This window comes from Muntiacus reevesi, chromosome 17 (genome assembly GCF_963930625.1).
Source record: "Muntiacus reevesi chromosome 17, mMunRee1.1, whole genome shotgun sequence".
Classification (NCBI taxonomy): Eukaryota; Metazoa; Chordata; class Mammalia; order Artiodactyla; family Cervidae; genus Muntiacus; species Muntiacus reevesi.
In genome coordinates this window covers 60,912,554-60,926,800 of record NC_089265.1, presented here as the reverse complement: position 1 = coordinate 60,926,800, position 14,247 = coordinate 60,912,554, and the positions used below count along the sequence as shown (strand labels likewise).

The window sequence follows — 14,247 nt, the reverse complement described above, 5'->3', positions numbered from 1 at the left end:
GGAGAGAAAAGACTGCAGCTTGGAGGTACCCAGGGAACTTAGACAGTGACTTACTCGGCTGCTCCACTCAGTCATGAGTAAGTTTCCCTATTCCTTATATCTTAAATGTATTTATTCACTTACAACTACTTACTACTTGATAAGAACAAGTATAAAAAAAGTCAGGGATGATAAACAGGAGCTCAGAAAAGTAGCTGATGGGGACAGAAATGAGCATGGCATAGGGAGAGAGAATGCCTCTGGAAGCAGGCCCGTAGGAAACGTCTGGGTGGTCTTAAGTCACAGTATTAAAATGCTCGATTTCCTGCTGATGAGCTCACACGCTTTTGCTGTACGCTTTTGCGTCATTATTTGCTTGTGTGCTATAAAATGCTTTCGCATACAGTGGATAACTCATAACCTAATTTCTTTTGGGGGTAAGGCCGTCCATCACACCTACCAGAATGCATCGCACCGTGTGAACAGCGCTTGGATCCTTGTGGTTGGCTGCCCAGTGAAGTGGGATCTTGCCCTCGACGTCAGGAATTCCAATGTTAGAATCATGCTTGATGAGCAGCTTCACGTGCTCGGGGTTGTTGTAGTAGGCACTCCAATGCAGAGCTGTTTGCTGCAAAACGGAGAGTCTCAGAGTGGCCTTGGCAACAGGACAGAGACCACGCAACACGCTTCTCCCAAGCCCCGCTGCGCGACGGGCGCTGCAGGGAGGCTTCCGCGTCCCCCTCCTGCCCCCGTGTCAGCGCAGCCCCGGGGTGAGCACGCTGGACCCTGCACGTGGCCGATGAGGAAACCGAGCATGAGGAGGGTGAGCAATCTGCTCATGGCATAAACGCAGTAAGGCACTTTTGCTCAAGCGACTAATGGGTCTTTGTGGACCTAACCAAGTGCTTTTCTCAGGGAAATATTTACTTTCTGGCCAAAGCACACGGCTTGCAGAATCATAGTTCCCCAACCCAGAGAACCTGTGCCCTCGGCAGCGAAAATGCAGAGTCCCAACCACTGGACGCCCAGGGAATTCTCAGTGAAATATTAGCTCTACGAATGCTGTGAGTTAGGAATAACACCAGCTTACAGCAGGTGGAAAATTAAAACACTGATCTCAGAACTTCAGGTTATATGAGTGACTACTAAACAAAATCTAAAAGTCACATTAAGAACACTACGGGAGGGAAAAGACGATTGAGTATCCACCCAGGGACTTAGTTATAAGAGTTTTAATTTCATGAGCGCGCAGGAGTTTGTAAGACTCTATGATAAAGTGCCTGATAAAAAGGAAGAGGATGACGGCCTTTGTCTAACGAAAGACCACATTTTTTTCCTGTAAAGAATAATCGGAATGTTGATCCAAGCAATGACCAACGTGTACAAGATGCTCGAATTCAAGAGCAGGCAAGAGAATGAATCCCAATATCAATGTCAGAGCAAATGTTACAATCAAAATGAAATTAATAATAATTTTACAGTTAATATTTATTGAGAGCATACTATGCACTGAGCATTGTGCTAAACACTTGATATATATTATCTCATTCTCTCTTCAACAACCCTGTCATCCCCTTTCGCAGGTGGGTAAACTGAGGTACAGAGAGCTTACGTAAGCGGACGGACACAGAACCAGCAGTGGCCTCCACACTGAAAGCCAAGAAGAGTGCGCCCAAGCCCAGGGCATTAAAGCAAGCACGGGCTCAGCACACTGTCTGGGGCGTTCTGTCACCACAAATCTCACAGCAAGCTGCAGCTGTCACGCTGCCGCCGCTGCTAAGTCGCCTCAGCGTGTCCGACTCTGAGCGACCCCTCAGACAGCGGCCCACCAGGCGCCCCGTCCCGGGACCCTCCAGGAGCCCCGGAGTGGGCTGGCAGCTATCACGACGAGCAGTCGAACAGCGAGCTGGAGTTAGGCAGGCCTGGCTTCGCATTCTAGTCCTGGCACTGGGATCTTTGCTAGGATTTTAATCTTCTTGAGCTCCAGTTTCCCCAAATGTGCAAAGATGCTGCTACCCACTACACTGTGGGTGCTGGCAGGACACAATTTAAGTGAAATCCCTTTCTGGGGCATGTGGAGATTTGGAATTGTTCTACCAGGTACGAGTGGTAACTGAGGCCTTCTTCCTCGAGGCGTCACCTCGTAAAACAAAGCATTTGCTTTCTGTTCCGCCTGTCCTCGGTTCTCAGCCTCTCACCTTGTTTTTATCCTGTGTGTCCACTTCTCCTGGCGCCGTAAACTTCAGCAGAAGTGCCAAACATTTGGGGCTCTTGTGCCGGGTAGTCAAGTGTAAAGGAGTCATTTCTTCCAGGTCCTTCTGCATCCAGTTTGCTCTGCGTGTAAGTAAGAGTTTCATGAAACGATAATTTCCCTAAATGAAAAATAAGAGACAGTAAGAAGAAACGTAGTTTGGAGCCAATTTTTTTTTTTTAATTTTAAAATGCTTTAAGCATTTTAATTATTCTGCCAGAGTAATAACATTCAGAAAAATTAATAAAAGGAAAAAATACTTAAAATTCTACTATACTATCAGTTGTTTTATTTTGTTCATTTTTTTCCCAACTGCTTTCTACATACCTATAGTTTCCTCAGGGGTTGGTCAATATTTCATTGTGTTAAGGCAAGATATTTTATTTAATCATTCTATTACTGTTTATAACTTTTTGAATAGAAAATGCTACAATGTATATGACTTTTCACTTATTTTTTTTTTTCCATAGAATAAATTACCAGGAACAAAATTACTGGGTCAAAGAAGTTTGTGCAGTTTATGGTTTTTGGTGTATCTTCCAAATTGCTATCTACTAGCAAGAATATATGCACGCATTAGTTTCAGCACAATCTGACCAGCACGGCATACATTATTTATATTCAAAGTATAATAACTTTGTGAAGTAAACAGAGATTTTTAACTCCAATTTAGAGGTGAGAGAAGTGAGATTCAAAGGGGTTAAATAGTTTTCCCACAGCAGCTGGTTAATAAGAAGGTGATTAGTGTTCTTGAAGAGAGCTATTTACACTACAACGAAGGTCTGAGGCACCTGCCCACAGTCCAGGCTCCAGACTCACGCGGTCACACAAGCACCGGCCCGGAAGTCACTGCGGGCCCCCCGCAGGCGGCGCTGCCCACGTAGCTTAAACCCTGCAATCTGGCACAATCCATCCATCCGCAGAACGAAGCGCTAGCTGAGCTTCCTTCTCCAGATGGACTGACCGTAACTGTACTTGGGCTGCCCTCTGGCTCAGGCAGTGAAGAATCCGCGTGCAGTGCAGGACTGGGTGCAATTGCACCCAAGTGCAATTGCAATCCCTGGGTTGCGACAATCCCCCGAAGATGAGAATGGCAACCCATTCCAGCATTTTTGCCAAGAATTCCATGGACAGAGTAGCATGGTGGGCTATAGTCCATAGGATCACAAAAAGTCGGACACAGCTGAACCACTAACACACACAGCGGTACTTAGGTCAACCATTAGACAGCATGCCTGCAGTGCTTCTGAACTCTTCCCTGAGATCCACTTCCATGTTTCCAATTCTGATTGGAGACTTCAATACGCTTGGTATCATAGATCATTCTATTTCCTTCATTTTTATTGGAGTGTAATCGCTTTGCAATGCTGTGTTAGTTTCTGCTGGACAACAACCTGAATCAGTTACAAGCAGACACACTTCCCCTCCCTCTCCAACTCCCCCCTCCCACCCATCGAGGTCATCACAGAGCGCTGAGCGGAGCAATCTGCGCGATACAGCCGCCTCCCGCTAGCTGTCTGTTTTACACGTGGTCATGTACATATGTCAGCGCTACTTTCTCAGTCTGTCTCACCCTCTCCTTCCCTTCTCCACGACCACAGTGTGATCTCTATGTCCATGTCTTTATTCCTGCCTGGCGAAGAGGTTCACCAGTACCGTTCTCTAGATCCCATATATATTTCAGTCAACATGAGCAAACTATATTCCATGATCAAATTCTCTGCTGTCCTCATGCCGATTTCTCTTTCCCTACTCAAAGCATAGTGGCAGGCAGGGCAGCCTGTCTTTTTAATCTTCTGAGACCCTCTTTGGCACTGGCTTTCTTTAGGATTGGAATGAAAACTGACCTTGTCCAGTTCTGTGGCCACTGCTGAGTTTTCCAAATTTGCTCGCATACTGAGTGCAACAACTTTCACAGCGTCATCTTTCAGGATTTGAAATAGCTCAACTGGAATTCCATCACATCCACTAGCTTTGTTCGTAGTGATACTTCCTAAGGCCCACTTGACTTCGCATTCCAGGATGTGAAGATGCCAAAGAATGTTCAAACTACTGCACAACTGCACTCACTTCACACACTAGTAAAGTAATGCTCAAAACTCTCCAAGCCAGGCTTCAACAGTACGTGAACCATGAACTTCCAGATGTTCAAGTTTGATTTAGAAAAGGTTCTAAAGGTTCTCTGGTTCCTCTGAACCAGAGATCAAATTGCCAACATCCGCTGGATCATTGAAGAAGCAAGAGTTCCAGAAAAACATCTACATCTGCTTTATTGACCAAGCCAAAGCCTTTGACTATGTGGATCACAACAGACTGTGGAAAATTTTTCAAGAGATGGGAATACCAGACCACCTGATCTGCCTCTTGAGAAATCTGTATGCAGGTCAAGAAGCAACAGTTAGAACTGGACATGGACTAACAGACTGGTTCCAAACTGGGAAAGGAGTAGGTCAAGGATATACATTGTCACCCTGCTTATTTAATTTATATGCAGAGTACATCATGTGAAATGCCAGGCTGAATGAAACACAAGCTGGAATCAAGATCACCGGGAAAAATATCAGTAACCTCAGACATGCAGATGACACCACACTTATGGCAGAAAGCAAAGAACTAAAGAGCTTCTTGATGAAAGTGAAAGAGGAGAGTGAAAAAGTAGGCTTAAACTCACATTCAGAGAACTAAGATCATGGCATCTGGTCCCATCACTTCATGGCAAATAGATGGGGAAACAATGGAAACAGTGACTAACTTTATTTTTTGTGGCACCAAAATCACTGCAGATAGTGACTGCAGCCACAAAATTAAAACACGCTTGCTCCTTGGAAGAAAAGCTATGACAAACCTAGATAGCATACTGAAAAGCAGAGACATTTCTGTGCCAATAAAGGTCCATCTAGTCAAAGAAATGGTTTCTCTAGTAGTCATGTACAGATGTGAGATTTGGACTATAGAGAAAGCTGAGCATCAAAGAATTGATGATTTTGAACTGTGTTGTTGGAGAAGACTCCTGAGAGTCCCTTGAACTGCAAGGAGATCCAACCAGTCCATCCTAAAGAAATCAGTCCTGAATATTCATTGGAAGGACTGATGCTGAAGCTAAAACTCCAATACTTTGGCCACCTGATGTGAGGAATTGACTCATTTGAAAAGACCCTGATGCTGGGAAAGATTGAAAGCGGGAGGGGAAGGGGATGACAGAGGATGAGATGGTTGGATGGCATCACCGACTCAATGGACATGAGCTTGAGCAAGTTCCAGGAGTTGGTGATGGACGGGGAAGCCTGGCGTGCTGCAGTCCACGGGGTCACAGAGTTGGACACGACTGAGCGACTGAACTGAACTGACACCGTCTACATCCTTAACATTGTTGGAAATGTGGCTTTTAAGTAATATAATTACAATGCTGTAATGTTCTACTATCAGGGGCTATCAGTATTAATAGGGAAGACACTTATTAATTGAGCAGCCCCACCCCCACTGTAATGAATGTGAGGCTCTAAGGCAACAGGGAGGTGAGGAAAGAAGAATGAGGCTTGTCTGCTTGCCTCAGAGGCAGGCACAGAGGCACGAGTCAACTCAGCTCCAGGGCAGAGACTGAAATAAGGGCGAAAACTAGGACAAGGGCCCATGAGGCTGTCTACGCTAGACGGGCAAACCTGGAATGGACAGAAAAGCAAGGAGGCAGCTCAGTTATTTCCATTCAGAGCAGTTTTCCTTGACCAACCGAGGGAAAACTTATTTTCTTCTTCTTTATTGCAGAATCTTTTCATTTCCTTCACAGCACTTTCCCCAGTTTGTAGTATATATATATATCTGTTAATTTCTCTTTGCTGAGATCTTTCTCACAAGTAGTGAGCATCATGAAGGCAGAGGCTATGTTTTATTGATCACTGTGCTCGGCATGGTTCCTAGCACAGACTAGGTGCTTAATAAATATTACTTGATTCATGTCAATGTATGACAAAAATCACTACAATATTGTAAAGTAATTAGTCTCCAACTAATAAAAATAAATGAAAAAAAAATTAAAAAAATAAATGTTACTTGAAGGACTGAGTGAATAACAGGAAGTAAAAAATCTTCTAGAGCTTTTTGCTTTTATTTAAAACTTAGTGACAGTTGCTAAATTAGTGCATAACAGTAAGAATATTAATTCTCAAATATGTGGGATTTGGTTACTCTTATTTATTAATACTTATTTATCAGAGCGCTTCATTCATAGTGGACATCATTTATCTGGATTTTTTCACTTCACCCAATGCCAGTTCCAGTTTTTGAGAAGGTACTAAAATTTCCTCAAGAGGGCACCCTGCTCTAAATCTCTTGCCATGTTTCTTTGAAAAAAGAGAAAAATGCCCGGGAAAAACAAACCTATGTGGTACTTCATACCAAAAAAAAAAGGGTTGACCTTTCTGAGCATAACATTTCAAATATTACAGAATAATTCATCATGACCTTTTAAAGATAGTCAATCAGACAATCATTGTGATTTTGAAATTAAGGGGAAAGGGAAGGAGAGGAAGGAAACTAGAATATGCTGGGGGGTGGTACTGGGTTGTAGACACAGTGCTTATTCTATTTACAGTCCACATTATTCTGGGGCCTCTACCTACACAAACATGGTACATTTCAGGAATAACTACTCAATCATTCAACAAACATTCTTGGAGGCTTGTTACAAAGCAGACAAGAGTGAAACGTACTTTACTCTGACATAGATTTCATCTTTGTTCCGCACAGAAGTATCATGGGAAATTTTTACATATCAAATAAAGGATCTCCCTGTGCTTCTAACTTGCTCATCTGTAAAACAGGAGTAACAGTAGGACCTGAGAGTATCATGTGCATGAAATGACAAAGGTAATGTCTGTGCTTAGAACAGCACAGAAGCAGGCGCTCAGGGGCGATTGCTGTTTCTTCGCAAGCATTCTCCCACCGCGGAGGCGGCCAGCTGGGACCAAGGGCGGCCGGGGCTGGGGCCGGGCGGAGGGGCCGGGCGGGCGCGGGGCACGGGCTCAGCGAGCGGCCCGCCGCGGACCGAGGCGCGGGGGAAAGTGGGAACAGACGCGGCGCTCTGTGTGATGGCTTCCCCGATGTTTCTACATTGGGAAAATGTCCATGCCTTCAGATAAAGGTGACACAGTCCCCGAAAGCACAAACCCAACAGGAGCTTCGCGGGGAGCGCTGCGGGGCCGGGTGGCTCAGCCCTGCCGACTCCTTGCGCCCGCGGACTGCAGCCCCAGGCTCCTCTGTCCACGGGACCCTCCAGGCGAGAACGCTGCGCTGGGCTGCCGCGCCGTCCTCCACGGGTCTGCCCAACCCAGAGGTCAAACCCAGGCCTTCTGCGCTGCAGGAGGGTTCTTTACCAGCTGAGCCAGCAGGGAAGCCCGTGAACTCTGGAGCGGGTAGCCTATCGCTTCTCCAAGGGACCTTCCTGACCCAGGAATTGAACCGGGGTCTCCTGCATGACCAGGCTAGCGTCTCCTTTTCCAAAGGACATAGACCATCTGGGACACTATTGACAGATGCTGGGACTGGAAACAACATAACCCATTTGGAGCAAGATCAACCTCCCTGGTTTTAGGAACAGGCATTTATTACACGCTCGGTGTACACAAACTCAACTCTGAGAATGAACAGAGGGGACAGGCAAGTCTTTGAACTAAAACCGGGAGAGCATTTCTAGCACCAGTGGGAAAGGGGAAAACACTAGCTTCAGGCAGCAAGCTATTTTGACAACCCCCTGAAGACTGCCACTCTGGGGACCCGTGTTACAGGCCACTCTGTTTCCCATAGAGCCCCCTCAATACAAGCGCAAACAGACAAAATGTCCAAAGGTTTCCTCACTACTGCTCCAAGTCAGGACTTCTTCCGTTTCCAGGTTTATCAGGACACAGTTACTTTTGTTTTGATACTAAGAATTTAGTATCATCTCTTAGGGCCACATGACAAGATCCTGAGGTGAAGACTGGGGATCCACTTTTATAATTTCTGACTGGGTAGGAAATAGTATAAGAGTGAAACAGAGAATAGATCAGAAGAGTATATATTCTTAAGAAAATTCTGCAGGTAAGTAAGCAGATATGAGAACTAAAGTTACAAGAAAGTCCTACTTCACCAGTAAAACAATATTAACTGATATGATGAGGTCTATTAGGCCACGCAAATGTGAAAATATTTCCTAATGGCTCTGAAACATTGAATAAGATGTCATTTTTCGGTTTGGGGTTTTTTGTTGTTGCTGTTATTGTTAGGTACTAATGATCTTCATCTTAATCTTTCTATTATTATTAACATGATGACCTTCTTCTCTCTGTCATGTAAATGATTATGACATTTGGATTTTCCTCAGATACATGAAAAGGACTGTAATACCTGAAAGGGTAAAAGAGAATGAAAAAGCTCTGACCTGGAGAACAGCACTTGAAATGAATCTGAGAAAGAAATCAACTCAAAATGCCACTAAGTTCATATTTTTGTCTGTCCAATTTGCTAAGATGAACTCTTTTTTTTTTTTAAGGAAAAGTCATTTAATCTAAATAACAAAGATATGGAGGTTTTGAGTGAAATACTTTGATATTTTAATTTTTCATTTTTAAGAAATAAAATATAACATATATGGCTAACACTCCCTTTGCACCCTTCCCCAGTTCTATTCCCTTTCTATCTTTGGAGAAATTGGTGATTATTTTTCCCATGAATGTTTTGATATATTTTATTTCTTACAAATACATGTATTCATAAACGACAAAGCATTATTTTGTATGTTTTCAATGTTTATATAAGTAGCCCTCCAGGGATCACTTGCCACCTTTTACTCAAAGCAATATTTTTGAGATATGGCCAAATTGCTTCGGTTCATACATTTTCACTGGAGAAAGCATTCTGTCATATGAAAATAGTATATTTATTTATCTCAAAGGGAATATTTAGCTTGTTTCTCATTTTTCACTATTACAAACAATAATTGGAATGAATTTTCTCCTATGTATCTCTTGGTACATGTACCAGAATTTCTGAAAACTGCCGGGCTGAAACTGTTCTCTCAAGTAGGTACTCCAGTTTACATTCACACCAGTTATGTCTGAGAATTTGTGCTTCCCCACATCTTCTCCACACTTGGTTTTGTCAGACTTGCTAACCTGTGCCAGTGGGTACACTATTTTGTCTTATCGTGGATTTAACTCTTGCTTCCCTTCCTGAGGTTCGATGTCGTTGTGGGCTATTTGTTTCTTCTTCTTGAACAGGCTTTTTGTGTGTTTACTCATTTCACAGCTGAGCTATTTGTTTTTTCCTTACTGATCTGTAGGAGTTTTCTGGATACTAATTCTTGATTTATTTACCAAATATCTTCTCTCTTTGTGTGGCTGTACTTTTTGCTTTGTTTACACACTTACGCCAGGAATAAATTCACTATCTGAAATGATGATATTGTTAGCTGTCTCGGCATTAGATTTCTTCATATATTTTGTTTGCGGGTTCATTTTGAAGCGAAGATTGTTTGCTGTTATTTTTTATTTGTTTTGTCTTCCTTTTTTTCTCTCTGCTCACCTTTATAGCTGCTAACACCCAGCTCCTGGTCCATTTGAGAATTTGCATTTATGATGAGGTTTTGCAGCCCCACGTCTAGTGATATTAGGGGCATCAGTTACTGTCACTGAGCTAGTGCGTGGCTTCCTGCTCCTGAGACTTGATCTTTGTCCTGCTCCTGCCACTTGTCTACATCAGCTTCCTCTAAAGTAATAGCCTCGTGTCAAGACAAAGAATACCCCCAAATTCTAAGTCATTTTTTTTCGCTTTAGTGTGAATACAGGACTGCATATGTCAGCCCTTTTCCTTACTGGGACACTGAAGAGACCAGATATTTTCCCTAAACCTATATGTTTCCTGATGCATTCTTATTCTATGTCCTCAGCACTTATATTTACTCTCATGGTAGGTGAGGGAGAAAACAACTGTCCACCAAATGTTCGTTATATTTTGTTTTCATTTATAGGTTTGTGTATAATTTTGTCCCGGAAATATTATAGCTATAACTGTATATACATATAATAGCACAAATAAACATAAGGTAGGCATTCTGCCGTATTTTATCTAAATCCTAATCATTCTGTACCCCCCAAAGATACATTATTTAAAACTGAAATGGAAGTAATATAAACATGACTTGTTATTACTAATTATAATGATATCTATATAATTACATATTTATAAACTCTCAAAGCGTTTACAATATTAATTTTTAATAAAAATCACTATCGCTAGGAAGTATATGGAGGAGGAAATGGCAACCCACTCCAGTGTTCTTGCCTGGAGAATCCCAGGGACAGAGGAGCCTGGAGGGCTGCTGTCCGTGGAGTCGCCGAGTCGGACACGACTGAAATGACTTAGTGTGCACTGGAGAAGGAGATGGCAACCCACTCCAGTGTTCTTGCCTGGAGGGCTGCCGTCTATGGGGTCGCACAGTCAGACACGACTAAAGCAACTTAGCAGCAGCAGCAGCAGGAAGTGTATAGGTCACAAATATCAATAACTTCTTTATATCAAGCTTTCCTGTAATGACTGCAGACACACATCAGTCTTAGAAATCCCACAGTAGCGTCGGGAGAGGCTCTGCCACGGGGCTGGAGAGTCCCTGCATGTTCTAGTAAGTGCCAAGAATGCAAAGCCTTGACTCCTCTACCTAGGCCATTTCTTGGAGTTGGTTTTGTACCAAGCAAACTTGTGGGACATTCATGTCTCCTGAACATTAGACCAAGAGCAGTCTTGCTTAGTATTTGCTAAAGTAGTAAAGCTGGAGATATGCCCCAGTTCAGCATCCCTCAGAAGCCATGTGAACCCGCTGTGTGCTCAGGGTCCATCCGGGGCCTTGGCAACGCCTCCTGGCTCTTGGCATAAAGGAACTGATGCAAAGATGCCAGTGATTATGCTTTCTGCTCTGCCATCAGTAGGAAGCTCTTGAGTCTCTGATGGTACTTATATATCTCCTGCCAGTACTCAGAGCTAGTTCATTACCTTGTAGTAAGTTGGTACCTACAAAGAAAAAAGCAGGGAAGTAGGATAAATTAAATCCAACGCCTGACATTACAGGAAATGAGGAGGGGATGCTGACAGAGACACAGTCTTCTCGAAGAGTAAGGACACGGGCCCTGCAGGTCAGGTGCAGGGATGAGAAGATTCCATGTGGATGCCCACACACCCAGGTGGTGCGCAGGGCTGGGGCAGTAAGGGACCCTGCTGACCTGCCTACCAACTCAGTGATGAGAAGTAGGATTAAAAGAACCTGCCCAGATGATGCCTTGGCTCTGGCTCACCTTCCTCTGGGCAATCAGAGAAAGAGACGGCAGCGTGACAATGGGGCAGCTGCCGAAAGGCAGTGCGGTCGTGGCTGCTGAGCCAAGGGCTCTCCGAAGGGGAAATGAATGGCGAAAGCAACGAGACCCTGCTATTTGACATAGAACTCTGGGTGGACTGAAGACAGTAGACGTTCCCTTGGTTGAGACCTGAGTGAGCAACGGCTCAAGAGGAAAATGAACGCAACGCCTTGTCTAATGATGCAGCGCCAGCTGCGCCGTGTAGCCGATCCTGCCGTAGTCAGCTCTGTCTGAGGACAAAGCTCTGGGTGTAGCGGTGGCCACTGTCTAAAGCAAAGCTGCTTGTTTAACGGTGCCCTCAATACACAGAGGCTCCCCTGAATGCCCTGGCCTGATTTCCTGATGATCTGGCTAAGTTAAAACTTGATGGCATCCACTGGGAGGCAGTCCAACCACAACTGGGAAGCAGTCCAATCTCAGTGACAGCTCTGGAAGACGGACTCTGCTAACGACGGGTCAGCCCAGTGGGCTGAAGTGAAAGGCACCGTCCTTAACTTAGACACCACTCTTAAGGATGGGACACGCTTTTTTTAACTCATGGAATGTTGTCAATGTTCAAGTCATCTGATCTGGCACTTAGAAGACTATAGGTGATAGTTTAAAGACATCCCTCTATGGGGCTACAAACTATGGAGATAAAACTCTAGCTGCCAATTGAAAAGTCTGGGTCAGTCATGTAGATGCCCACAGGAAATGTCTATTCTCTTATGAGACAAGCTGGCATCAGGCTGCTGAATAAGCCTATATTGCCAAGGTCATTGACCATTTGCCTCCTGGATTCATCATTCCACTAAACATGGTAACGAATCCATCATCACAGATTGAACCCAAAGAAAAAGTACATGTTTGATGTAGAAGCTACCACTGCATACCAGACTTGCTTGTTCTTCTAAGTTGGCCAATTTCTCTTAAAATAAAGGAGGCCACTTTCACAGGGCATTGCCCCTGCCCATTCTTGGCAGGGATTGTGACCAACCCCTTTCAGCGACACCTTATGCCTCAAGACTGCAGACATGTTTCAGGTTACAAGGTCACTGTTCCAGTCTGATTAGCCTATATTAGCCACAGCATTGAGGCCCATGAAACTAAAGTGTTTTTCGTGTTTTGGGTTTCTATACCGTCTGACTACGACGTGTCTTTTGTCACAAAGACCATCCAAAATTGGGCGAATAGTTAAGAGGTTTAATGGACATTCTGTGCCCCATACTGTTTCAAGGAATCTGAAATAACCAGGAGTAGGCATGGCTTCCTCAAAAAAGAAATTCAAAAAGATTTCTAACTCTACTTCTATTACCTCCCCCTGATCCACACACCTAAGAGAGGTGTGGTTTGGTTACTGTGCATGTAACAGTTTGGTTACTGTGCATGGCCACCCTCAGAAAGAGTTCATCTCCTCATGGCAGCCTCCTGGGGAATAATCAGGACAAAAGGTGTGGGGGCTGATACACAGCTATTTTGAAAATGTAGGATTCACACCCTAAGAGGAATCCCAGGCTGGCCTTGTGGGTACACCCTCTGGGTGGCGTGTGTGTGTACACGCTCAGTTGCTAAGTGGTGTCCAACTCTTTGTGACCCCGTGGACTGTAGCCCGCCAGGCTCCTCTGTCCATGGGATTCTCCAGGCAAGAATACTGGAGTGGGTTACCATTTCCTACTCCAGGGGATCTTCCCCGCCCAGGGATGGAACCTGCATTGGCAGGCGGGTTCTTTACCACTGCACCACCTGGAAAGCCAATGGTGATCCATGTTTAACAACAAACCCTGAACTAAAGTGACTTGTGCCTCTTCAGGTTTTATATCTGGAGGAGAGAGGGAAATATTTCTCCACTGGGCTTAGGGGTTGTTCGTCAGCTCATCTAGTGCCTCCTATAATTATTGGCAATAACACCGAGATCAGCAAGTCAGCCAAACTCTCTTGCATGTATCGTAACAGATAACAGGAAAGCGTTAGAGTATATCTTGGCTGTGTGAAGTAAGACCTGCTGTCTCCCCTGGTTCTCACTCACAGTGGACTTAATCCAGGACACTGAAGTCAATACTGCAGGGTGTTCTCATCCTGCAGCTTAGAATTCTGTCACTTAAAAGCTACATGAGACATACTAATCAGATCTGTTCCTAGTCTCTGGTGGTCAGATTAATCAGAGTAGCTGATGGAACGGCATGCTCATGTGAAGAACATGGAGGGCCCAATGGTGGGTTGTTGGGAGAAGCAATTTACCATGGGTCCTACTCAGCCGTGCATGTTCTTATGCCAAAAATGCAGAGACTTGACTGTGCTTGGCCTAGGCAGCTTCTCTGGGCTGTGTCTGCTGCAATCAATTTGAAGGACAAGACATTTCTTCCCCTAGGTTTACTAACAGCTCATTACAAAAGTGTAGACCCCTGAAGGCCAGCGATCCTCTGTGCTGCGATGCAAGCCTACTGCGTGCACGGCGCCTATGTGGGCCTTCGGAGACTCCCTCACGGTTCTTTGGGGACAGGGAAATCAGGGCAAACGACGGGTGCTGGAGCTTTTCTCTACACCGTGAGTAAGCTGCCTCTTTGCCCCTGACTTGGAGGCTTCTGTCTATTGTCAACATCCATGAAGCAGTAACAGACTGACTTCTTAGCTTGTATATAGGGTAAAATAAAACCTTAGGCC

The 14,247-nt window shown here is 44.5% G+C and overlaps 1 protein-coding gene across 7 annotated transcripts in view; it reads right to left on the bottom strand.

Moving 5' to 3' along the window:
• Window positions 1-14,247, bottom strand: part of INVS (inversin) — a 127,319-nt gene that overhangs the window by 63,262 nt on the left and 49,810 nt on the right. For 5 of the 7 annotated variants that reach the window (XM_065908397.1, XM_065908395.1, XM_065908398.1 and 2 more), the window contains 2 exons: window positions 2,178-2,351; window positions 440-607 (listed from right to left, as the gene is read on the bottom strand). In XM_065908397.1, the coding sequence (XP_065764469.1) occupies window positions 440-607; window positions 2,178-2,351 (342 nt within the window). The remainder of the gene's footprint in view (window positions 1-439; window positions 608-2,177; window positions 2,352-14,247) is intronic. The other 2 variants (XM_065908399.1, XM_065908400.1) reach the window with 1 other exon arrangement.